The sequence below is a fragment of the Vipera berus genome, assembly GCF_964194415.1.
Source record: "Vipera berus genome assembly, chromosome: 7".
Classification (NCBI taxonomy): Eukaryota; Metazoa; Chordata; class Lepidosauria; order Squamata; family Viperidae; genus Vipera; species Vipera berus.
Genome location: NC_138209.1, coordinates 55,481,847 through 55,509,785, shown reverse-complemented (window position 1 = coordinate 55,509,785; position 27,939 = coordinate 55,481,847). Strand labels below are relative to the sequence as shown.

Genomic DNA, 27,939 nt, shown 5'->3' with positions numbered 1-27,939 from the left:
CCCCACTGAAACAGTGTGATGGAGACGGTGCTCCTGAGTATGAAGTCACCTATTGGCTAAAAGGCTGATTCCAGTATTTGATTGAGTGGAAGGGCTATGGACCAGACAATTCACCTGGGAGGACGTGACCACTGTGCATGCTCCTGCCTTGGTGACGGTGTTCCACGAACAGTTCCCTTCATGGCCACATCCGGCCGGTCAGACCTGGGGGAAGGGTCCTGTGATGATGCATAGTGTTGTGATTCCTTGCCTGCCAGTGGATCCAGTAGCCAAATCCAAGGAATCAGAGGAGAAACCTAGGTTCACATTGGAGTCTGTGGAAGGCTCTGAGGAGCAGGAAGACACAAAGCCAGATGCGGAGCCTGGCCCATCTACTCACGCTCAGGCTGTTTTGTGGGCCAGAACTAAGTGATGAGGAAGAACAGCTGGGTCCAGTCCTGGATGCACGGATGTACAGAGAGAGCGAGACAATGAAGGGCAGTGGGGCGGCTCCATAGGCAAAGTAAGAGTCACTAAGAAGCCATGCTCTGGCTGCACTATAAAGAGGAGAGGTGTGGGAGGTGCAAGTTGCTGAAGGCAACCATTCATGCTAGGGCTTTGTGCTTCTGTGTTGGATTTCTTGCCTCAGGATTCTTGGACATTTAACCAGGTTTGTTGCATTTCTCTGTGTTTGAGTGACTTGAAACTTGAGCATTCCAGTTCAGAACTCAATAGACTGATCTTGATTGTTTCAACAGCTAAAGGACTGGTTGGAGTTTGTTCCATAAAAGCTGTGTCAAAATAAAGGTTTTTTTTTTTACAAAGTCCTGTCTTGTTCAATGAAAAGGGGTTTTCCTCATGAGTAAGCAATTGAGCAGTACTCAATTGCTGGGATAGAACAGTGCCATTTATGGAAATGAAGATATATTTCAGACTGCCTCAGCCATGGCTGAATAATGCTGTGGGTAGAAACAGGGTGACCCTCCCCAATGGAATCTTAATGTGAAGATCAGAAGTAGCTCTAAAACGAACTCTGGAATTTATTTGCGCCATTAGGTCTTGGCAGAAAATCCAAAGAAATTATTTGGGATTTTGTTTTCTTTTTCCTTATAAATGTAGCCCTGCCTGTCAGAAAGAACCAGCAAAGACAAATCAACATGTCTAATTCCTCTTAGCAGACTGCATCATTTCACAGGCCTTATTCACAGCAAATGCAGGACAATTCAAACGTCATTAGTACTGGCTAGTTTTGATTGTCCTCATTGATATACAACACCATTCTCCACCTTGGCAATTTTAAGATATGTGGACTCCATCATGGTTGGTTGGGAAATTCTGAGATTTGAAGTCTACATATCTCTAAGATTGCCAAGGTAGAAAAACACTGGCGGAGAAGAAGGGTGAGTAAAGAAGAGGTTCTTACCTGCCACTGAGATTCTTCTGGTGGGCTCTGGGCCTTCCCTACTTTGTCAGAAACTTCCAAAGTTTTGAGTTTTTTAGTGAAAGCTTGGTCCCTTGTGCATATTTGCATATACACCTAGGTGTGACTCACATCAGTACCCTTACTGTTTCACACCTTTACAAGTCTGGACTCTGACAGAAGCCACTGGACCATGGAAGAGCAATGTGAGTACAAGAACAGGTTCCTTGAATTGCACTTAAAGAACCTCAATGACATAGAAGTAGCCAGTTCTTTACTGCCAGCTCAATCAGTAACAAATACGATCAATTTGCTGCTTACCTGGAAAGGATCATCTCTCATAAAGTTAGAGGAAATGGTAGTTCTCACAAAGGAAATGACCCTCTAAGCCTGTGAATAAAGCCTACTGTGGCAGATTAAACAAAAAAGCTAAAACAACCTTGGACAAAAAAGATACATCAGGGCACAAAATCAATCTGCCTCTATACATAGTTAAGGAGAGGCAAGGGGCTGCTTGTAATGCATAAAACTCCCTCATTCATCTGAAAGATTATCTTTTATGATACCCATAGAAGGGTAGTTGTTGAATGTCTGGAATCAAGCAGCTCAGAAGCTCAAATGGGGAGTCATCAACTTAGAAAAATGACCATTTCAGTACCAGCAAAGAATATGGAGGGTATCAGTGTAAAAGTTAATTTTTATCTCTGTGGTTGAAGAGGGAGATACCAGCAATCAGCAGGTAAGATGCATATGAGTTGTCAAACAGATTGAGAGCTATGAGACAAGGTTAGTTCTCATTACTTCAGTGTAGGAGAAAGATTAAAATGTATTCAATTAGAGGATTGAGTCTCCAGGATCAAGCTCAAACCAGCCTATCACAACTCATATGTAGAAGGCTGTGTAGCATCTGATCACCCTTGCTGGAACTCCTGATATATTTTATTTATTTATTTATTTATTTTATTACATTTATATACCGCCCTTTCCCGAAGGACTCAGGGCGGTTTACAGGTTAATTAAAAACCAAAAATATTGACTACATTGGACACAAATATGGGAGATGAGGCCTGTAGATGCCCTCTGGACCTCCCACAGATGTCCTAAAATACCTTTATTGATAAACAGTGATTTCAGTTCCATGGTTGAAGGATGAGTTATAGTACTGAGGCCAAGTTTGTACTACCCTGTTTGTTAACTGGGTACTACAGTTTGGAAGTAAAGTATATCTATGAAAATAGGGAACTCTTGTTAAAGAGGAAGGCCTTGACTTGGATGGAATGGAAATGACCCCAAGAAATTGTTTTACTAGAGTGGATGGTGATGATTTTTTAGTGTTAATGTCATTCAACTGTTGACAAATTGATATATGATCTAAAGCACTCAAGGCTTCAGAAGCTTTTAAGACCAACTTTCAAAATCTGATGTTTAGGTTACCAGTTCTAGAAAGAATCTACTACCTCCGCCCCATCAAAAAAATGCAAATAAAGAGAAATGATGTCTGCCGAACGGGACAAGTTTACTCCAGCATGGAAGAAGGCTTCAAAGCCATAAAGTCAAGGTTAAGCAAGAATTCATTAAGGTGACTCAATACTGCTGTAGAACTCACTAGTTTGGACAACACAAAAAAACACAGCATTGGTTAAAGAAAAATGGAGGGTATTGAGAGATATAATGCATGTAAGTCAATTTTTCTGTCAGGTCCCCTCCAATTCATATTTTCGGGGCTCTGCCATTCTGACAGGAGCGGGGATGTTGGGAGGGTTCACAGATGCATGTCATTTACATTATTCTCTCCATCTTTGATGTATCTCTTTGGGTGTGAAAAAAGGGGAGGAATGTGCCAGGGGACATCTGCCTTATCTCCGCTCTGTTGTAAGGACGATGCAATGCCTGGGAATAGTCCCTTATCACTCCAGTTCCCATAACTTCACATCTGTGGATTGGCAGGAGACAAACTGGACAGTTGGGCACTGGGGAGGGGTTTGAGAAGGGAAGTTTTAATGTAATGTTTTGCATGGGAATTCTTTAGATCAGGGGTTCCCAACCCCCAGTCCATGGACTAGTACCAGGCCGTGGCATGCCAGCAACTGGTCCACACAAACAAGCAAAGCCTCAACTGTGGGATGCAGGTAGCACACAAAACCATGCACCCTCTGGTCCACAGAAAAACCACTCTCCATGGAACTGGTCCCTAGTGCCCAAAAGGTTGGGTTCCTCTACTTTAGATCTTGTCTTGCCTTCTTGCTTTCACTATTAGCTGAGGCAGGACCTTACACCATACACCAAATCTCAAAGCCCTGGATGGTTTTGACTGGAACTCTGTGTGAGGGCCAAACCTTTGATTCAAAAACTCTCAATGAAGAAACCTAGTCCACTTCTAGTCTGTACTCAAAAGGTATTTCACGGAGGAACAATTTATTTCTTCATTCACATTCATAAGCTCACAACAGCTGTATACTTACTATTGATGTCTGAGGTTAAAAAAAAGTCAAAATGGGAAATCACAATCCACGATTAAAGGACAAGACTTTAATTGCAGAGTTATGGCTCTGATTTTGATTTTTTTAAAAAACATCTTTCATGGAGATACCCCCAAAGTATTCTGAATTTTTGTTGATTTCCAGCAGAACAGAACTACTGTCTTACTTCTTAAAAAGCAAGAATTTGTTGAGAAAGAAAAGGTACTATATAGCTGTTTCCCTGTGCATGTTTGCCGTTTGTAAATTCTCAGTTTTTAAAATAATTTGCATAACAAATTGTCAGTGAATATTCTAATAAGTATATTGCATTGCATTTCATATTCAGGAAGATGTTTAGAACATTTTTTCATCTTTTCTTACAGTGGCAAGAAATTAATCAGCATTTATTTTCAGATATCTCAAGATCTTTGAAAAATCTTTCAGTTCTACAAAATACTAAAATCTAACTATTTTAGAAAAAGTCCGAGACTATCTGAAAATCCTTGCCATCTCTTTGCAAATGATGAAACAGAATGAGGCGCAAAAAGAAATACTAACATGAATAACATGCATTTGTGTACATATATGTGTAAGGGGCTCTATGCTGCTGGTACAAGCAAAGCAGATATTAGGCACAAGGGTATGCCTATTGTAAGAGTGTGACTGAGTACACAAGTGTGTAAATTCTGCCATAGGTCTATTCTCACAAAGAGGCATTTTTTTCAGTATTACTATATGCTAACTCCTCATTTTCATACTTGGTTCTTAAGTTCTAGCCTTCTTTTTCTTTCAAAGTTTAACATGGCTCTCTGTCATCTGAATAATCCATAACCTCAGGTTTTCAAAGAAACTTCAAAATCACAGCACAAGAGAGGACAACTGCTGGGTAAAAGCAGCAAGCAGAAAGGAAAAGCACACAGTTGGATAGTTATTCATAATGGAGAGATTGAAGAAACAAAATTTTCTTAACTGTGCTTTTATGCTTTTTAAATGAATTTGGGATGAGTAATAAGTTTGCCGCTCTGTTTTATGGCAAAAACACACATAGTGTTTGCTTAACAACCAGAGTGATTTGTTTAACAAATACAATAAAGTTCATGATGGACAGGTTCCATTCTGTTGTAAGTCACAGACTACCTGTATTTCTAAATAACATTTGCTGCAGAGCAGAAAGGGGCTACTGCTTTCCTACAAACATCTGGGCTGGAAATCTGGAGCAAGACAGTGGAGTAAATGGTTTAAAATAGCATTGGTCTTTTAACTAAGCTACCAAGGCAATATACAGTCATGGCCGAAATTGTTGACACCCCAGAAATTTTTCTAGAAAATCAAGTATTTCTCACAGAAAAGTATTGCAGGAACACATGTTTTGCTATACAAAGGTTTATTCCCTTTGTGTGTATTGGAACACAACAAAAAAGGGAGGAAAAAAAGCAAATTGGACATGTCAAACAAAACTCCAAAAATGGGCCGGACAAAATTATTGGCACTCTTTCAAAATTGTGGGTAAACAAGATCATGTCAAGCATGTGATGCTCCTTTAAACTCACCTGGGGCAAGTAACAGGTGTGGGCAATATAAAAATCACACCTGAAAGCAGATAAAAAGGAGAGAAGTTCACTTAGTCTTTGCATTGTGTGTCTGTGTGTGCCACGCTAAGCATGGACAACAGAAAGAGGAGAAGAGAACTGTCTGAGGACTTGAGAACCAAAATTGTGGACAAATATCAACAATCTCAAGGTTACAAGTCCATCTCCAGAGATCTAGATTTCCCTTTGTCCACAGTGCGCAACATTATCAAGAAGTTTGCAACCCATGGCACTGTAGCGAATCTCCCTGGTCGTGGACAGAAGAGAAAAATTGATGAAAGGTTGCAACGCAGGATAGTCCGGATGGTGGATAAGCAGCCCCAAACAAGTCCAAAGAAATGTAAGCTGTCCTGCAGGCTCAGGGAGCATCAGTGTCAGCGCGAACTATCCGTCGACATTTAAATGACATGAAACGCTATGGCAGGAGACCCAGGAGGACCCCACTGCTGACACAGAGACATTGTTATCTGGGAGGAGTTCGACCCTGTGACTCCTGTGACAGGATCATGGGGAAGCTGAGCTCCACCACGTGTTTGTTGGACCCGTGTCCCTCCTGGCTGGTTTATGCGGCTCGGGATGGGACACGAGGCTGGGTCCAGGCAGTGATAACTGCTTCTTTGAATGAGGGTAGTTTTCCCGCCGCCTTGAAGGAGGCGGTGGTGAGACCCCTCCTCAAGAAGCCTGCCTTGGACCCAGCAATATTAAATAACTTTCATCCGGTCTCCAACCTTCGCTTTCTTGCGAAGGTTGTTGAGAGCGTGGTGGCGCATCAGCTCCCTTTGTTCTTGGATGAAGCTGATTATCTAGACCCGTACCAATCGGGTTTCAGGCCCGGGTACAGCACAGAGACGGCATTGGTCGCGCTGGTGAATGATCTCTGGCGGGCTCAGGACAGGGGTTGTTCCTCTGTCCTAGTCCTGTTAGACCTCTCATCGGCTTTCGATACCATCGACCATGGTATCCTGCTGCAGCATCTCAGGGGGTTGGGAGTGGGAGGCACTGTTTTTCAGTGGTTCTCCTCCTACCTTCTGGGACGTTCGCAGTCGGTGTTGGCAAGGGGGCAGAGGTCGACCTTGAGGCCTCTCATTTGTGGAGTTCTCCAGGGATTGGCCCTCTCGCCTCTCCTGTTCAACATCTATATGAAGCCTCTGGGTGAGATCATTCGTGGTTTTGGAGTTGGGTATCATCAGTATGCTGATGATACCCAGCTTTTCATTTCAACCCCAAACCACCCCAGTGATGCCCTCTCCGTGATGTCCCGTTGCCTGGAGGCGGTCCGGGTCTGGATGGGGAGGAACAGGCTTCGGCTCAACCCTGACAAGACTGAGTGGCTGTGTGTGCCGGCATCTCGAGAAATTCAGAATATTCCATCGTTAATTATGGGGGGTGAGATATTACCCCCCGTAGATAGGGCTCACAACTTGGGTGTCCTCCTAGATTCACAGCTCTCCTTGGATGATCATATAGGAGCTGTGACTAGTGGGGCCTTCGCCCAGGTTCGCCTGGTGCGTCAGTTGCGGCCCTATCTAGACCGGGATGCCTTGCGCACAGTCAGTCATGCACTTGTGACCTCCCGTTTGGACTACTGCAATGCTCTTTACATGGGGCTGCCCTTGAAGACCACTCGGAGGCTCCAACTGGTGCAGAGTGCAGCTGCACGAGTTGTGTTGGGAGTCTCCCGATACTCCCATGTTACACCTTTGCTCCGCGAGCTGCATTGGCTGCCGGTTGCTCTCCGGGTGAGATTCAAAATGCTGGTAATGACCTACAAAGCCCTACATGGCATGGGTCCGGATTACCTACGGCAGCACCTGCGGCCGGCGTCAACTTCCCTCCGTCCAGTGCGCTCCCACAGAGAGGGCCCCAATCAGAGAATGTTGACTCCTCCAGGGGGAGGGCGTTCTCTGTGGGCGTGCCAGACCTGTGGAACCGCTTGCTGGTTGAGCTCAGGATGGCCCCCGACCTTCGCTCCTTCCGGCGGGATCTAAAAACTTACTTATTTGAGCAATCCGGCCTGGTTTGATGGGTTTGGGTTTTTAACATGGTTTTAATTATTGTATACATCGGGCATAATTATTTAATTGTTTTTTAACTTTTGTACTTTGTTTTTTAATATTTATTGCCCTGTACACCGCCCTGAGTCCTTCGGGAGAAGGGCGGTATAAAAATTTAATAAATATAAATATAATATAAATATAAAAAAGCAAGATTACGGTTTGCCAAAATGTACTTGAGTAAGCCAAAATCCTTCTGGGAAAACGTCTTGTGGACAGATGAGACCAAGATAGAGCTTTTTGGTAAAGCACATCATTCTACTGTTTACCGAAAACAAAATGAGACCTACAAAGAAAAGAACACAGTACCTACAGTGAAATATGGTGGAGGTTCAATGATATTTTGGGGTTGTTTTGCTGCCTCTGGCACTGGGTGCCTTGAATGTGTGCAAGGCATCATGAAATCTGAGGATTAACAAAAGATTTTGGGTCCAGTGTCAGAAAGCTGGGTTTGCGTCCGAGATCTTGGGTCTTCCAGCAGGACAATGACCCCAAGCATACGTCAAAAAGCACCCAGAAATGGATGGCAAGAAAGCGCTGGAGAGTTCTAAAGTGGCCAGCAATGAGTCCAGATCTGAATCCCATTGAACACCTGTGGAGGGATCTTAAAATTGCTGTTGGGAAAAGGCGCCCTTCCAATAAGAGAGACCTGGAGCAGTTTGCAAAGGAACAGTAGTCCAAAATTCCGGGTGAGAGGTGTAAGAAGCTTATTGATGGTTATAGGAAGCAACTGATTTCAGTTATTTTTTCCAAAGGGTGTGCAGCCAAATATTAAGTTAAGGGTGCCAATAATTTTGTCCGGCCCATTTTTGGAGTTTTGTTTGACATTATGTCCAATTTGCTTTTTCCCCTCCCTTTTTTGTTGTGTTCCAATACACACAAAGGGAATAAACCTGTGTATAGCAAAATGGAGGTAGTGACAGATTTTATTTTCCTGGGCTCCAAGATCACTGCAGATGGGGACTGTAGCCAAGAAATTAAAAGACGCTTGCTCCTTGGGAGGAAAGCCATGGCAAATCTAGACAGCACACTAAAAAGCAGAGACATCACCCTGTCAACAAAAGTGCGTATAGTCAAGGCTATGGTCTTCCCAGTTGCAATGTATGGCAGTGAAAGCTGGACCATAAGAAGCTGAGCGCCAAAGAATTGAAGCCTTTGAACTATGGTGCTGGAGAAGACTCCTGCGAGTCCCTTGGACTGCAAGGCGATCAAACCGGTCAGTCCTAGAGGAAATCAACCCTGACTGCTCTTTAGAAGGCCAGATCCTGAAGCTAAAACTCAAATACTTTGGCCACCTAATGAGAAGGAAGGACTCACTGGAGAAGAGCCTAATGCTGGGAAAGATCGAGGGCAATAGAAGAAGGGGACGACAGAGAATGAGGTGGCTGGATGGAGTCACTGAAGCAGTAGGCATGAGCTTAAATGGACTCCGGAAGATGGTAGAGGACAGGAAAGCCTGGAGGAACGTTGTCCATAGGGCCGCGATGGGTCGGACACGACTTCGCAACTAACAACAACAACAATAGCAAAACATGTGTTCCTGCAATACTTTTCTGTGAGAAATACTTGATTTTCTGGAAAAATTTCTGGGGTGCCAACAGTTTCGGCCATGACTGTAATAAATATTGACAGAAAAGCTTGATATCAGATGATCTAATATAGACTCACTAGGAGAAACTAGTGGCAGGTTAAAAAGAAACGATGCTTGTACATTATAGAACTATTTAGTTTTATGTCCATAACCACAAGACATTCATTCCTTTTCAGAAAAAAACAGATTTTTACTAGGGCTGCAATCAGTACCCTACATTGTGAATTCATTTCATTTGCTCTCCAATGAAAAGCCCATCCCAGAAGGAACACTGGTGAATCATATCCTGATCATGCAGTAAAATTTTATACTTCTCCACTAAACACTAAACACTGAGCAGAGAGCAGCAGCAAGCCCTTCAAGAACATGGAAATACAAATGATGTCATAGAAGACATGCTGAAAGAGCTGATGAAGCTGAGAACTAGAGAGGGTGCTGGAAGAGAGAAAAAATCTAAAGGGACTTGCCACCAGCAATTTAGGGCCACTTAAGTTACCATTTTTAATTTACAAGAAAACTTGGAAAAACAGTTTTTGATGGGGGAAGTCTATAAAACTCCTGGAAGATAAGCACTGCAGTGTCTCATGGAATGAAGAATTGGCTTGTAAAAGTTATGGGGACCTTAAAAAGAATGCTACAGGTCATTCTGTCCTTCATTGGAAGTTCCATCTGCAACTATAGAACCATCTGCTCTTCAAATTACGTTATACAGATGTTTAGAGAGGGAAGGAGAGATGTAGCACCAGGGACTCAGTGCTGAAAGTGAGCACTGTTACGTTTGGTTCAAGGCTCACTTTTCTTTTGCAGGGCAGAAGAGGGTGTTCCTTCCAACAGCACATGTAAACTGGCGTCTCTCCTTTTGGTCTTTTCCCAGTGCGAAAGGTTCTGGGATGCTGGATAGGAAGCCAGCTGAGATTTAGATATTCCTTCTTATTACACATAGTTTAATTGTTTCACTGAACTCAGTGGAGTTTTCTTATGATCTGCCATGTACAAGGTCTATCTTATTTATTTAAGATGCAATGACATTCTAGGTTGTTAATAATAAAAAAGGCCTTATGCCTGTGGTTGTTAATCCCTGGAAGCAAAAATATATGAAAAACAGAAGTATTTCCGTGAAATAATCCACCTGTGCTTTGAAATACTAAATGGAAGAACAAACTTTCTGCTTGAAATACTTATGAAAATTTGGTAAGAGGATTCCATATGGCAATGACTGAAGGATCTTATTTGGATCACATTCTTATGTGCTACATTCATGCAATTACTTACACTTGTGATTGAAGAATGCATTGTACAGACTGCCCTAAATAGGGCATTTCCTCATGATTTGTTAGAAGAGGAAACTGAACTCTTAATAATGCAGCTTTAAAACAAAATGAATGCAGGCCTATGAGGGTTTTGGAATTGTCTACTGAGCGTTGGTATATTTTCTGTAAATGCTTATGTACTGGAAACTTTGAACAACAGAGAAAACAACATAACAAAAATCTGAAATAAACAATGAAAAACTATGAAAAAGTTATCAGGATTTGTTTGTTTGAAAGATGCATGACTTTATAGGATTGTGCAGTGCCTAGCACTGTCTCCCAAAGTCCTCTGGGAGAGCAAATCTGAAGCACTGCCAAAACATATTGTCTTAAACTACCTTTTAATCAGTTTTTAACAGAGGTGCTCTCTTTTAATCAGTTTTTAACAGAGGTGTTCAAGGTGTTAGTTATGACTTACAAAGCCCTTCATGGCATGGGTCCGGATTACCTACGGCAACACCTGCGGCCGGCGTCAACTTCCCTCCGTCCAGTGCGCTCCCACAGAGAGGGCCTCCTCAGGGTGCCGCCGATCAAAGAATGCCGATTGGTGACCCCCAGGGGGAGAGCGTTGTCTGTGGGCGCGCCAGACCTTTGGAACCGCTTACCGGTTGAGCTCCGGATGGCCCCCGACCTTCGCTCCTTCCGGCGTGATCTCAAAACATTCTTTTTCGAACAAGCTGGCCTGGTCTGATGGGATGGGGTTGGGTTTTTAAAACTAGTTTTAACTTTAATATGTATTGATTTTATGGGCATGATGTTTAATGGCTTTTTAATTTTTGTATTCGACTTTTATTGTGTATTGCCCTGTTCACCGCCCTGAGTCCTTCGGGAGAAGGGCGGTATAGAAATCAAATTATTAAATTAAATTAAATTAAATCTTTGTTTGAGAGCTCTGAAACCTAATTGGCCATATCCCTCTTGTCTCTCCCTTCATTTTAAAGTATATGGCATTTCTTTTCTGCCATTTCTTTAGAGCAAAAACAACCTGATGTTTTGCACTGCTGTTTTAAATTGTTTTATTTAATAGCATCATTAAGCAAAACATAGGACAGAACATTCTACTTTCTCACAACTAGATGCAAATTTTATGGCAAAACAACTAGTCCTTTCCCCAGTTCGGCATAGTGTTTTTGAAGTTTGCTCTATTTTTTTTAATGAACTTCCATCCTATCTACACATATCACATTTTTGAAAGCCTATTATTTTTCCAATATAATCAGTCAATGTGGCACTTACCCTACTACTTCTTACCCTCTTTTTAAATTATAGACCAAAAAATATAAGGAATATGTTTTAGCCTTGTGGTATTGTCTTTTCCCCCTTCATGGATTACTGCCTTGTCGTGGCGAAGGGGCTTGCGTAATTCAATGAAGCTATGAGCTATGCCGTGCAGGGCCACCCAAGACGGAAAGGTCATAGCAGAGAGTTCTGACAAAACGTGATCCACTGGAGAAGGAAATGGCAAACCACTCCAGTATCTTTGCCATGAAAACCCTATGGACAGTACCAAAAGGCAAAACGATATGACGCTGGAAGATGAGCCCCTCAGGTCGGAAGGCGTCCAATATGCTACTGGGGAAGAGCAGAGGGCTAGTACTAGTAGCGCCAGAAAGAATGAAGCGACTGGGCCAAAGCCGAAAGGACGCTCAGCTGTGGATATGTCTGGTGGTGAAAGGAAAGTCTGATGCTGTAAAGATTTTTTTCTCCATAGGAACCTGGAATGTAAGATCCATGAATCAAGGAAAGCTGGATGTGGTCAAACAAGAGATGACAAGACTAAACATTGACATCTTAGGTATCAGCGAACTAAAATGGACAGGAATGGGTGAATTTAATTCAGATGACCATCAGGTATACTACTGCGGGCAAGAATCCCTCAGAAGAAATGGAGTAGCCTTCATAGTCAATAAAAATATAGGAAAAGCAATACTGGGATACAATCCTCAAAATGACAGAATGATCTCAGTTCGAATCCAAGACAAACCATTCAATATCACAGTAGTCCAAGTCTATGCCCCAACCACCGGTGCTGAAGAGGATGAAATTGACCGGTTCTATGAAGCCCTACAGCACCTTATAGAACTAACACCCAAAAATGATGTCCTTATCATCATGGGGGATTGGAATGCTAAGGTAGGAAGCCAAAAGATAACTGGAATAGCAGGCAAGTTTGGCCTTGGAGTACAAAATGAAGCAGGGCACAGGCTGATAGAATTTTGTCAAGAGAATACGATGGTCATAGCAAACACTCTTTTCCAACAACCCAAGAGACGGCTTTACACATGGACATCACCAGACGGTCAACACAGAAATCAGATTGACTATATGCTCTGCAGCCAAAGATGGAGAAGCTCTATACAGTCAGTAAAAACAAGACCAGGAGCTGACTGTGGCTCAGACCATGAGCTTCTTGTTGCAAAGTTTAGGCTTAAATTAAAGAAAGTAGGGAAAAGCGCTAGGCCAGTCAGGTATGAATTAAATCATATCCCTGTTCAATATACAGTAGAGGTGACAAATAGATTTAAGGAATTAGATCTGATAGACAGAGTGCCTGAAGAACTATGGACAGAGGTTCGCAACATTGTACAACAGGTAGCAACCAAACCATCCCAAAGAAAAAGAAATGCAAGAAAGCAAAATGGCTGTCTGAGGAAGCTTTGCAAATAGCTGAGGAAAGAAGGGAAGCGAAAGGCAAGGGAGAAAAAGAAAGATATGCCCAATTAAATGCAGAATTCCAAAGAATAGCTAGAAGAGATAAGAATGCCTTCTTAAAAGAACAATGCAAAGAAATAGAAGAAAACAATAGAATAGGGAGGACCAGAGATCTTTTCAAGAAAATTGGAGAGATGAAAGGAATGTTTCATGCAAAAATGGGCATGATAAAGGACCAAAATGGCAGGGACCTAACAGAGGCAGAAGAGATTAAGAAGAGGTGGCAAAATTACACAGAAGAACTATACAAGAATGAGCTTAATGTCCCTGATAATCACAATGAGGGGTCACTGACCTCGAGCCAGACATCCTAGAATGTGAAGTGAAGTGGGCCTTAGAAAAGCTGAGCAACAACAAAGCTAGTGGAGGTGACAGTATTCCAGCTGAGCTATTCAAAATCTTAAAAGACGATGCAGTAAAATTTGCCAACAAATTTGGAAAACTCAACAGTAGCCACAGGATTGGAAAAGATCAGTTTACATTCCAATTCCAAAGAAAGGCAGTGCCAAAGAATGCTCAAACTATCGCACCATTGCACTCATTTCTCATGCTAGTAAAGTTATGCTTAAAATTCTACAAGCTAGACTCCAGCAGTATGTGGATCGAGAACTACCAGAAGTACAGGCAGGATTTCGAAGAGGCAGAGGAACTAGAGATCAAATTGCTAACATACGCTGGATCATGGAGAAAGCTAGAGAGTTCCAGAAAAACATCTACTTCTGCTTCATTGACTATGCTAAAGCCTTTGATTGTGTGGATCATAACAAACTCTGGCAAGTCCTTAAAGAGATGGGCATACCAGACCATCTTATTTGTCTCTTGAGAAATCTATATGCGGGCCAAGAAGCAACAGTGAGAACTGGACACAGAACCACTGATTGGTTCAAAATTGGGAAAGGAGTCCGGCAAGGCTGTATACTGTCGCCTTGCCTATTTAACTTATATGCAGAGCACATCATGAGAAAGGCAGGGCTAGATGAATCAAAAGTTGGAATTAAGATTGCCGGAAGAAACATCAACAACCTAAGATATGCAGATGATACCACTCTAATGGCAGAAAGTGAAGAAGAACTAAAGAGCCTCTTGTTGCGGGTGAAGAAGGAGAGTGCAAAAGTTGGGTTGAAACTAAACATTAAGAAAACCAAGATCATGGCATCTGGCCCTCTCAATTCCTGACAAATAGATGGGGAAGAAATGGAGGTAGTGACAGATTTTATTTTCCTGGGCTCCAAGATCACTGCAGATGGGGACTGTAGCCAAGAAATTAAAAGACGCTTGCTCCTTGGGAGGAAAGCCATGGCAAATCTAGACAGCACACTAAAAAGCAGAGACATCACCCTGTCAACAAAAGTGTGTATAGTCAAGGCTATGGTCTTCCCAGTCGCAATGTATGGCAGTGAAAGCTGGACCATAAGAAAGGCTGAGCGCCAAAGAATTGAAATCTTTGAACTATGGTGCTGGAGAAGACTCCTGCGAGTTCCTTGGACTGCAAGGCGATCAAACCAGTCAGTCCTAGAGGAGGTCAACCCTGACTGCTCTTTAGAAGGCCAGATCCTGAAGCTAAAACTCAAATACTTTGGCCACCTAATGAGAAGGAAGGACTCACTGGAGAAGAGCCTAATGCTGGGAAAGATTGAGGGCAAGACAAGAAGGGGACGACAGAGAATGAGGTGGCTGGATGGAGTCACTGAAGCAGTAGGCGTGAGCCTAGATGGACTCCAGAAGATGGTAGAGGACAGGAAGGCCTGGAGGAACATTGTCCATAGGGTCGCGATGGGTCGGACACGACTTCTCAACTAACAACAATAACAACATTGTCTTTCCCTGATCAGCAGAATGGAGAACTTGGTAAAACATTAACAATTATTATGAATTAAATAATGAAAAAATGTAGTTTTTGCATAATACTGACCACTATTGGAATAATCAATTGTGTCACACACAAACACACACCCAGACAAGTGAGGCAGAAAGGAAGGCTAGTCTACCTCCTCAAATAACGATTGGGGTGAATGAGACCTATTCAGATGTTTTAAACTTTTCTGGCATGACTTTTTCTGGACTCAGTTCAGAATAAAGTATTCATAAAAATGAACAGAAAAATCTTTTGAAAACACTATTTAATGTGATAGTATGATTAGCAATGGGAAGTTTTAAAGACTATTGCCCTGGTTTTGTTAAATCTATTTTCCTATATTTAGCTTTTTTGTATTATTTCACGTGCATGTAAAGTTAATAGAATTTTGTCAAGAGATGAAAGGGAGATGAAAGAAACTTACCCAGGTGGTATTTTGGGTAACAATTTGATATTTGGCCAGTACTACATAACCGCTTCTTATTCCTTTGTCTCCTATTCAGCTCAGTGAACTTGCATTGTGTCTTCTTTCGTTTCTTCATTTTTTTAGGGGTCTCCATACGGCCATCTTCAAAAGCGACACGTTTGCTTGACTTTTTGACTTCAGTGATCAAGCTGGAACACCTGCTTCTGCTCCCTCTATTCCTTTCATCATTATCAGTCATGCTCTGCTGAGCAGAGGGGGACCTCAAAGAACAATCATTTTTTTCTGGGCAGTGGATGTTGCAATGATCCATAGATTCTGAAGTACAGATGGCAAAGTTCTTATTAAACTCTTGCTTTTTATCCACTGGATTAATTTTCTTCAAAAATATTCGACAATCCTTAAATTTTTGCCCTATCCATGTATCTTCATTACATTCATTAGGGGCATGTGCTTGTCCAATACTTTGCTGATTGCCATACGTGGATTTACTACTTGGCCTACAGTTTGAGATTGAGTCACACTTTGTGCTGAGGTCAGACAATTGTGCATCTTGCTGAAGAAATGCATCTCTGATTTCATTTCCAGTTGCTGAAGTGATTCTGTAAGATTCCAACAAAGTTGTTGGTTGAGTTTCTACTGGGTCATTCTCAACGCTTGTACATATTTTGTTAAGTTTCCTGCTTGCATTAGTCAAATATTGACTTTGGCAGAAAAATCGCAAGTTTTTCTTTTTTGATTTCCAGTCAGATGTTCCATGTTTATACAGTTTTTTCACTTGTCGCCAACGATCGTGTTGCAAGTTCTCAAATTTGGTTCTCAATTTAGCTAAGGTGAAGCTATGCTCCCTGCTTAAGACTTGAGATCTGACAATTTTATGTAAAAGTTGCAACTTTCCTGTTGATTTTGAAGGTGTAGACAGTGCAAATTTTGTAAAGTGCTTTCTCAAAGGACTAGTATTACAATCATATTGTCTTGTTCCCATTTTGAATTGCCTTGTACTATTTACTTCAAAAGGATTACGAGCATTTGCTTTTCTGACTAGTGATAGTGATTGTGTTTCTGTTGTTTGCATAAACCATTCACATAGGTCATCTATACTGCATTTTTTCTGGAAAAGCATTCTTATAGGTGAATTTTCCAGTCCCAAAATGCAGGAGTCCAAAGGATTTGATACTTCAATGCTACTGTCTTGTTCAATATGGCATGTTCCATTATACGACCATTTCTCATATTCTTCTCCATTCACATGCAACCAAGTCTTAGTTATCTGGTCATATCTACTGTTTAGTTCTTTTAACAAAGAATCATTAGAAATAGAAGGATCCCACCATCTAAGGGAATTGGATGAAATTATGGGATTCAAAGTCATTTCACCAATGGATCTGGGTTTACTATTCTCAGAACTACTTTTGGCATCATCTGCCCTTGTACTTATTGAGGTATGCATGGGTGGCATTTTTGAATGCTTGATTTTGTGATCTTTACCATTTCTCAAGCAGAGTTTACATGGTTTATTCAAAAAGGCACGTTTACAAGAAAATGAGCTAGAAGATGCTAATGAATGCACAAAAGGCAATGATGGTCTTCTAAGAGAGTGTCTCAAATGAGTTTCAGACCTTTTTGAAGCAATAATAATCTTGGGTGAAAAATTCCCTGTTTCATTGCAAAGGCTTTTAAAACCATCTCTTTTATTGCATTGCTTAGCATCCTTCTTAGATGATTCATTTCTTTCTGACACAGCTTCTTGTTCTAAGGGAGGCAGGCAGCTGTTGATACACACTTTTCTTTCCTGAGATGAAATCTGATTAACAGTCACTGATATCCCAGATATTTTTACTTTTGCTGGCCTACCAGGTTTTCTAATTATATTTAAAGGCTTTTGGTTTCGTCTGATATTGCTGCAATGGGGTGGCAGCGCAGGGCTGCTTTCTAGTGGTCTAACATCCTCATAGTCAGATGTAGAGGTCTTTTCTGTTGTAGAATATTGCATATTTTTAGTTTTTGGCAAATTGTTCCTAGCATCTGAGCTCAGTATTATTTGATCAGGGTCACATACAACACTGCAGTAGCTGTGAGGTCCTGATACAGTTTTAACTATATTTAGATTACCTTCTGAAACACACCTCTTAATCCTTCGAGACCTTCCAAAAACAACAGTTACTGTAATATTTTTGTAAATGTTCTCTTCCTCTAGGCATTCCGTGTTAGAGTTGGCATTTTTTGCAACACCAATGGAGTCCTTCCTATGACTACCTTTATTACTCACATCAGCTTTTGGTTTGGGAGGTCGTCCAATTGGACGTTTAATTTGTTTTACAACCTGAGGACCAATTTTTTTGGGTCTCCCAGGTTTCCTTTTCAGGGAGGATCCACTGTTGTCTTGTTCCACAGGCTTAGGATTGGATTCAGTGGCAACTATTGTAGGAAAACCAGTTCTCATTTTATTTTTATTTGTATTTTCATTATAGCTGCATTTATCAATAGAACCTTTTTCATCAGAATCCTTTGCCTCCAACTGTTTTGCCAACAGCTTGTTTGTTTTCTCCCGAAAAGAATAAAGATCTATGTTCAATTTGGATGAATCATTTGCAGAGGTTAGTGTGTATTTGACTCCTTCACTGCTATTAATCTTAGAAAGGAACATAAGTTTTATAGGGCTAGTGTAATTCAATGTTGATGAATTATCCCCCAGATGCAAATTTCTTTGGGATTCCTCCTTATTTAAGGTTAACATGCTTGAATCTAAAACTGAGGGTTTCAAAAGTCTTTCATATTTTTCTTCACAAGATATATTTTCTATTTTTGGCACACAATCATTTTTGTTGCTATTTCTACCTGTTAAAAAACTTGGTGATAACACATATTGTCCCTTACTTCCAGTTTCATTCATGCTAATACGAACGCCACTTTTAGATTTATTGTTGGCATCAGAATTTTGAAAGTCTTTTATTTTGCCCAATATTTTATAACCATTACACATGGGCTGTGTGGCCTTTTGAGCCATATTTATTGTATCTTCCAAATGCTTTACAACAACATGTAGATTGGCTTTCTGCATTATCTTATTTATATTTTCATTGCTACATGACTTAACCTGAAAATCTTTGAGAATTTTATCCCCTTCTATGCTAGCCACAGATTTTGATTTTATGTTTTTCCTTAATAAAAAATTGTTTGCTACATACAAAGAGCACCATCTAGGAGAGAAAATATTATGTTTGGTCCTCTCCAGGCCTCTATCATAATCTCCTTTCACACCAGCTGGTTCCACATGTAGTTCAATTCCACATTGTGTTTTAGCCAAAACCATCTGAGAGGTTGTAGAGCTGTTTGTTGAAAATGTTATAAAATCAGAATTGGTTTGTGAGGAGGAGAGGAGAGGTAGTTCTAATGTTTCCTCTTGACCTAGTGGCAAAAGCTTTGACTTAGAAGAAAATGTCTCATTTTTATTTTCATAGCCTTGCAAATCAAGCTGTTTTAATGTAATGTATTTGTCATTTTTTGTATATTTTTTAACTTTTCTCTGTGAATTTGACTTCTTTCTTAAGAAAGTTTCATCAAGGCTAGCCAACTCTCTTTTCATTTGCAAAGATTTTCGTCTAAATAGACATGAATTGGGAGAACTATGCATTGCAAACAAAGTTTCTTGTCGTTTACGAAATCTTGTTTGGATAATTTTATTTTCCACTTGCTTATCATGTTGATTCAGTAATTCTGTAAAATTATAATCATTTGCCTTAGCATCATGTAAAAGAGATGTAATGAAGTTCCATAATTTAGAATCGGCTTTTGTACTTCTATCACTCTTAGGTAATTTTGCCAATATTTCTGTATCAGTAGTTTCTATTGATTTCAACTTCTCATTGATTCGATCCATTAAATCCTGAAACGCATCAGCATTTCCAACCTTTTCAAGCTTATAAGAAATTGTGAGGCTATTTTCTTGATTCACACATACAATGCCTTCCTGCAGGTTATTGGGCAGTTCTGCAAGATATGTTTGATCTTTCTCCTTGTGTTCAGCAGGAAATAGTGAGGGAGGTTGGTTACAGTTTTTTCCAGGTCTGTTATCTTCAGCCAATTCATCTGGAGAATTGTACCCATCAGCTTCCACAGGAGACAATGGAGGTGGGGAAGGGCTGTCACCTTGGCTACCCCTATTCATTTTTTGCCCTCTTGAAAAGAGGTATGTATACAACTCTGCCTGGGTAGAATGGATCTTACACAGTTGTAGTTGTTTGGGACAGTACCCATGAGGATGGCAAAATAGAGAATTTTCTTTGTTCATCACTGTGTTAACATACACAGGAGCCATTGAGTGGCATGTCAAGAAATCCTTATTTGGTCTTATATTTTGTGAACTGCACCTTTTCATCAGCATGTTCTCATCACAACTGAAGCCTGGAATATGAACCTCATCTTCCTCTCTCTCAGAATATTTAGGATAAGGCAGTTGACTACTGCAACCTGAACAACATGATTCTTGGATGAAAAATTTCAACATGGCTAAAGTCTGATGCCAATGATATGAGCATAAGGAAGCCAACACCTTGTTTAGAGTAGAGTTTCCTGTTTCCAATTTAGTTGTTTCCTCTAATTTTGCACCAGCAGCTGTACTTGAACTGAAAACATAAAGCAGATCGAAACAAAAAGTAAATTACAATTAAATATGGAACATATAAAACCTAATGAAAATATGGCATCATTCAAAGCTTATAAAAATGTTATACTTATAAAAATGTTACGCTTCCACTCAATGCATTTTGTAAAAAAAAGTTAACAGAAAAGTTTAGCAAGATGTGTTTTTCCCATGTAATGCATTCAGTACCATCCTGTTTATTATTTCAAGAGCAATTAAAGAAATAAAACTTTTTAAAATTCTACAAACTATATAAAAGGACATTATGGTTGTGATCCTATATTTTAATAATATGCAAACTATATTGAAATCAACAAGGACTCAGATTGCTTCTATGTAAACACTTTAAAATAAGAAATTCCATGTATCCTAAAAGTACATTTTGAGCTATACATGTACACAGCACAGAGATGACACAAGTACTTAAGTGTCATATTTATGGAGGAGACTGACAGTTTCTTGAGTAGCCCCTTATTTTTAATAATATTTAGGATTAGGGAGGAGTACAAAGACAAACTGTCATTTTGAAGCTTTTCTATAAAAGGTCCAATGGTATAAAAACCCACTTCCTTTTATTAATGTAATTAGTACAGAGGTCTCCAACCTTTTGGGCACCAGGGACTGGTTTCTGTGGATCAGAGGGGGTGTGGTTTTGTGTGCCCCCTGTATCTCACAGATGAGGTTTTCCTTGTTTGTGCGGCCCAGTTGCTGGCATGCCACAGCCCGGTACTGGTCCACGGACCGTGGGTTGGGGACCACTGCACTGTATATTTCTCTTATTACATTAATGAAAATTAAAATGTGCTTAACTTGATCTACCTATTTGCTTAAATTGATCAATTTCTTTTTAATTAAAGGTAAGCTATCTTCTCAGAGAAAAATTTCTTTTTAAGTTTTTATTTCCCTGTCTTTCTTTTCTTACGTATAATTTGAATTTAAACCAACTGGGCTTCCCAGGACCTTGAGGGACAAGGTTAACAAACTAATATATAATATATAGGGTTTTTTTGTAAACTAAACTATATAAAGAGCTCTATTTTGTTAATTATTATAGTGGCTTTCAGATGGGAGATATATTTTTATCTGTGTATATTTTAGTTTACAAAACTATATACACAGTGATTTATACACACACACACACACACTATGTGTATAAATGTGTCTCTGTCTAGAAATAAATCAGTGAAGTTAGATATAACTAAGAATTTACCTACAACACCTATTGCTTGAAATATTTCAACTACAAAATATTAAAAATTGTTACTACTTACCAAGTCATTAATTCAAACTGAAAAGTGAACTGTTCACAACAAAAAGTAATTACTGATTTAAGGAGAAAAATTGCACAATGCAGCCTCAAATATTAATGTCTATTAATACTCTTAAATGTAGCAATATACAATTCTGTTTCAGAAAAGTAATGTATTTCAAACAGATCACCAAACTCTGAACATGACACACTATTCATATTACAGTACTAATCTTCTAGATTTGGAAATTACAGCTCTAACTACATAAGATTCAAGGGGAGGGGGAGTATTGACCTAATATGCCTCATATATATATTTGTATTAAATAAGTATCACCTTCCTCTCAGAAGTTGCACAGCATAGTTCTAATCTGCAGAATAACTTCACCCACTTTTCCCAGCAATAAAGTGAAATCTACTCTAAAATTACAACTATGATAGTAACATATCAGGGTTTCTGTCTAAACAGTTGAAGAAATGACTGCTTTGATTCCTGCCTTTCAGAAGAAACCAACAGAATGCAACAGCAATACCATGTCTCTGGAAATCTGTGTAAAATCATATTACCCATTAGGTTGAGTCACTGCTAATCTGAGAATTCAAAGGCATTTAGATGGCTGAATGATGTGATCCTTCAAAGGGCGACTTCATCTACAAAGTATGGAAGTTTCTTTGCATGGAAGTACTGACCATAAAGAGTCCTGCAAAGCAGGGCTGGTGAAACTATTTAGTAAATACACTGTAGGCAAAAATGATAAATCTTGCTCTTAACTCTGCATGTATATGTATGAATAATCCTGTTCACACAGTTTGCAAGCATTTAGTATGGAAAGTGATCTTTATATCTCTTCAGTAACTCGAGATCTGTCCCTTCACAATCTTTATTAAGTTTTACTTGCTGATCCTCAGTGCACACATTTAGCAGACATGCATATACTATAGTATATATGTACCATCAATTCAAACTTTGTAATCTTTTCCTCTCCTGTATGATAATAGAAAATTGTAAAGTTATTAAATAGAATGTGTTTAATATATTTTCTAGCATTACAAGCCACGCAGCTCTGAAGTCCTAGAAACTGAGTCTCAATTGAACTATGCAGTTTGCAAATGAAAATTGACAAACATAATTTAATTATAATGCTACAATTCAATTCCTTAAACCTAACAAACCCAGGGCAGAATTAAGTCTCATTGCACAAAGAAATGTATGGATGTGCAAAAGAGCAGCACTTTATCTATTAAGTATCTTTCCTGGCGTCCAATGTGCCTGCTTTATGTTTCAGTTTGCCCTGCCATTTTACCAATAAAATTATGCCCAGAGAGTAAACCAAGTAAGCCAACATGAAGCATTTTTCTTTTACTGAATGACCAATCAATCACACATCAGTTTTGTAAATTTATGTGCAAAAGCATTGAAGTGCTTTACTAAAAATTACAACATAGAAACACATTAACAAATTCATACAATCAGATCTGGAAATATAACAACACAAAGAGGAAACAGAATTACAGTACATGTACAACACAAGACAAATACATGGAATTCATTAGAAAAGATTGTAATAAATAGTTCATGAAGTATAGTGCAATTGATTTATGCATAAATAGAACTAATTGCCTAGATATCAGTTATTAACAAAATCTGTCAAAAATCAAGGCAGCCACAGAGTTTTACTAAATTACTGCATCAATGGAAATACTGCAATTTAAAACAAAAACAAAACACAAATACAGGTATTTGTACTGTAAACAACTAAAAAAAATCAGTCTCACTAAATTTATTATACAATTTAATTTAATATAAAATAGGCATTAGCTACCAGAAATGGTTTAAACAATTTACTGAGCAGTTCTAAAAACAGAGGCACTGTTTTTTTCTTTTTTTAATATAAAATACTTGAGAAACATTCAAATAAGTAGAAAGCAAAAAAAAGCCTGCTTTCACCTTCATTTAAAAGTCTACTGAAATATGAATTTTCAGAAACTTGTCAATTTCTAAGTAGCGACTGGTAACTAAATTTGAAAAGTACTTTAAAATTATAATTTAAATAGCCTTTAGAATGGATACATTAGGGTGGGTGAGGGGGAGCTTATGTATTTCCCTGCCTTTCGTCAGTTTTATAATCAAAGGTTCAGCCTATTCATTAGAAATAATTAGCATTTATTTTTAAAACTTACAGGTTGAACATTATCTACAAACTATCAAAAAATATTTTAATATACTATTTCTGGCCAAAAATAAATACAAGTACGAAAATGCTGAAAATTAATTATAATATTACATACAAAACTACCACTGTTAAAGTCAATAGCAAAATGATCCCTGATTTTATGAATCCTGTTACTTTTTGGTCAGGCCACCATTTAAATGATATTAAAAGAGTACTGCAATTTGTCTTTCATATAGACATGAAATTAAAATTGTCTAAAACATTTAAAAACAGGCTGGGAACAAACAAGTCCCACTCTTGAATGGGTATATTCTTCCTCCCTTCCTGCTCATCCTATCCTTATCTCATAACCTTCAGGAATAAGGGGGAAAGTAAAGAGTTGTAACAGGAGGTTGGATGTATCCCAAGTCCCTATATAAGCAACGAATCATAGTCCTAGCAGTCCTCCAAATAAACCTGAAATCTTATTTTCTATTGGGGAAATATATTATTAATGAATAATCTTAATCCTGATGAACATATGGCTTAGTTCTTAGATGACTTGACAAATATTAATCTCATCTGTGGTATGAATTTTAATTTTTGAGCTTGTTTCCCATGCAGTTGAGCTGAAGAAAATTCAGCACAGATCATCTAAATTCTCAATGAACTGATTACATGGTTGTGTTGCTTTTATTCTGTAAGTAACCCCAATTTATTAGGGGACAAATCCCTTCCTAGTTTATGCTGAAATTACCAAGTTGAATGTGAATATACTGTAGACGGTACAATTCACAGAATTTAAAGAATGAACTTGTATATTAAGTTAAACATATTTAGTCATCCATATATGGGAAAAAGAACACTTTTGGAAATATTAATCTTTCCCATAAAAATCTAGTTTTTTCAATGAAAAATTGATGTCTTCATTCATATACAGAAATGGTAGGAAAGGACAAAGTTATGTAATATATAAAATTAAATGAGTATGATCCTTCTAGTAAGCAATTGCTTACACAGTGAAACTGCTGTAGAGCTCCACAGAAATTTATTCCTCTCTGTTCCCTAACTAAAGATGCTCTGAGGCATGTGATTAATCGATCAATCAATCAATCAGTAACTGCAATTTTTTGAATTTCCTACCACTCTGATAGATATTTGATAAAGATAACACAAATGCCAGAGCTTAAATAATTTTAGTAAGAAGTGCAGTTGCCTAGGAATACAAGAAAATCATGCAAATCTTTTAATCTCTTTGAAGCTCAGTCTGTGAGCACATTTCTAAAGAGCGCACATTTCTTTCTGAACCCTACTGGATTTTCTCTGTGAGAAGGATCATTCCTGATTATGACTAATCTGAAGTTCATTCAAAAACTGTAATATAAATAACTGTCCTCTTGAGGTTTTATACACATATACATATATGTATACGTATATATGTACACACACACAATGTATGTATGTATATATGTATATATATATGTGTGTGTGTATATATATATATATATGTGTGCGTGCGTGTGTGTATGTATGAGTGTGTGCATGTATATATGTATGTATGTATGTATGTATCTATCTATCTATTCCAGTACTGAAAGTTCAAAACAGTTTTTACTGTTTTTTAAATTGGTAATTCTATTAAGACCCTGAACTGCAAGATTTGGTTATTAGCAAAATGATGATGTATCGGCCCACCAAAATGAAAACCTGATATTCATTTTGATAAACTGAAAAAGGTTTGAAATGTCACAGCAGCAAAAACGTTACTGTTATTGTGAGGTTTTTCAGTAGGAGTGTTAATCAATCCTTAAAATAAATGTAAGTAGTCATAAAACCAACTATCAGCACACTTAAATCAATATAACCATTTTCAAGCTCATACTGTGCACATTATGAAACATGCTCTACTATGCATTCCAACTTTCCTCCTCTTATAAGTTAGCTTATTTTCCATACTAAAGGAAAACCAGTTTATGTATGCCTTTAGTATTCCATCTCATTTAACAGTTATTCTATAGCTACAACTAAATTTGTCAGTTTCCACAAGCATATATTTTGTAAACACCAATTTCTTGCTAAACCAACAATAACATTTTAATAACCCAGTTTTGTTGCTTACACGCTTTTAAAAATGAAATATTTACTTTATATCAATGTTAGGCTCTAATGTACTTATTCTTTTCCATTGTCTGCTTTTAACTAATACTTCATATCAGTTTCCATAGTAAGAAACTAGAACTGTCCTCTTTCCTTGATTTGCTTATTTTCAGTTGTGAGCAACTACTGAAAATATTTTGAGAGGATAAATACCCTAAAAGCACAAATCATGTATTTCCTTAATATGATGGATTACTGAATGGCTAGGGTCAATCTTCATCATTAAAAAGTAGTATTCCACATGACAAATAGATGTTGTTCCCAACATTTTATGCTGACAACTAAATAAAACCTGAATTCTTTTCACTTATTTGTACAAGGATTATATTAAATACAAACTATCACAATTGTGATCAATTCTATCATATTGTCCACAGTGAAAACCCTGAATAAAATTGTTCTTCAAAAAGGCATGTATGTGGTTTCTGAACTGCAAAATTTCATTTCTTCTAAGTGAACATGTTTCTCCCGCATATATGCTTACACCTGCCCATGCACGTATGCACGCGTGCGCGTACACACACACACACACACACACACACACACACACACACACACACACAAAAATACAGTTTCTAACAAATTAAACTACATAGGCTTGCTGCTGTTTTTGCAGGTGCCAGTCCCTGAATCTGTGATATTAAACAGCCCAGTGTCTGGTAATCGGAGCTTCTTCTTCGGAGGTGTCTTCAGAGTTCCAGATCTCTCTTTAACTTTGTATTCTAAAGTGCTGTGAGGTACCCCATAGATCCCTTGTGCTTTGGAAACGCTCATTTTCCCGCTCATTACCATTGCAATAGCTTCCTCCATTATTTCATGATCATACTGCCGGTAGCGACCACGTTTTTTCCTTGGTTGTTTATTATCCTTACGGTCTAAGCCGTCTTCTGTGGATTCAGAGGTGCCATCAACAATGCCGTTCTTAGTATTAAGACACAAAGGAGAGAGGTCCCCATGCAGAAAATAGGTGTCCAAACTTGAAGGAGTTACAGATGCAGAACATTCCACTTTGCTCTGTTTGGGGAATATAGTTTTCAGTTTTTGAAGGGCTGATCCTTCTAAGACTGATGAGGTTTTGGAAACATGGTATATGACATCCAGAAGTCCAGCATTCTCATGCTGTTTAGGAACAGCACTGATCCTCAGCTGAGGAATTTTTAATTGCACAGCTGGAGCTGACATTTCATACTGTACACTTTCATTTTTTTCTTTAAACTGAGTGACCATTCTTTGCAAAGTTAACTGGTGGAGGTAATTGGAAGCTGTTGGGAATCTTAATTCTGAGGTTTCAAGTAGACTAAGTTTATTTTTTTCTATGCGCTCTGCTTGAGCTTTTGCCCACAAGGCTACTTTTTGCAGCACGGCACAAGGCTCTGGACTGTCCTTGTAAGAACAGGTGTCCTTGAAATCTCGAGATTTGTTTTTAAAGAGTGCAGGGTTTCCTGCTGGTAAGGCTTCTAAGTGGAGAAGTAAAGTTTTTTGAGGTATGCCATAAAGGATGCCTGCTTTATTAATGTCCAGTGCTCCGGACTGAACGTCTTTCAAGGCTTTTGAGAGCAAACCATCTGCAAACTCAGCACTTCTTTCCACAAAGTCCTCTTTGTTTCTGTGGAGTCTCCTGGATGGATGGAATGAAACGATGGTGAACTGATGCATGAGAGACTCTCACACAGCTATGGAAGGGAAGGGTCCACTCCTTTATTACACTCCTTGCTTAGGTAACATCACTGCTTCTGACACTTTTAAGGCTTTGAGTTGTGGTAGCTATTGATTACCATAGCAAAAGTTAGAGTTCTGGTAGGACCATGTGAGAAAATGATAGCCCAGCTTCTAGAGCAGCCCTTCCAAGAACTTTAAATCCTAGCTCAGGATTTGATAACTTTGTCATCTGTTTTCAATTCCCTTTTGACAGATGCTCGCAGAGTAACACTTAAAACTTCTTTTTTCACAATCTAACATCCATTGAATGTCCCCATCCTAAAGGAGTTTTGTTAGTAGAAACGTGACGTTACCGCTAAACAAGTAATAAAAGAGTCAACCCCCTTATAGAAACGTTGTTTATAACTATTAAAAAGAACCTTAACACATCCAGTTTTTTTTTTAAAAAAATGCAATTAAAAGTCCTAAATACTATTTCTAATTTCTAGTAAAGTTAGAAGTGTGTGTGACTAGTAGGGGAGTGGAAAATAGAAAGAAAGATATGCAATGCAAGCAGTTTTTCTGGGGGGTTTTCCCCAAAGGAATAATTCTATTACACAAATGATAAGTGACTGTTATGACTGGAAAGATGCCAGAATTATAATATGTTACTTCAATGTAATTTCAATGTAATTTCAGTAAATATT

At 38.9% G+C, this 27,939-nt stretch overlaps 1 protein-coding gene across 5 annotated transcripts in view; it reads right to left on the bottom strand.

Moving 5' to 3' along the window:
- LCORL (ligand dependent nuclear receptor corepressor like) overlaps positions 1-27,939 on the bottom strand; it is a 246,480-nt gene that overhangs the window by 64,046 nt on the left and 154,495 nt on the right. For 2 of the 5 annotated variants that reach the window (XR_014027093.1, XM_081332617.1), the window contains exon 7: positions 15,394-20,018. The exons of 1 other annotated variant lie outside the window; for it this stretch is intronic. Coding sequence is in view for 3 of the 4 variants with exons in the window: in XM_081332617.1 (XP_081188743.1) it covers positions 15,394-20,018 (4,625 nt within the window). In the remaining variant the exon portion in view is untranslated. Of the gene's footprint in view, positions 1-15,393; positions 20,019-22,684; positions 27,213-27,939 lie in introns of those variants that run through there. 2 more of the 5 variants (XM_081332618.1, XM_081332620.1) reach the window with 2 other exon arrangements.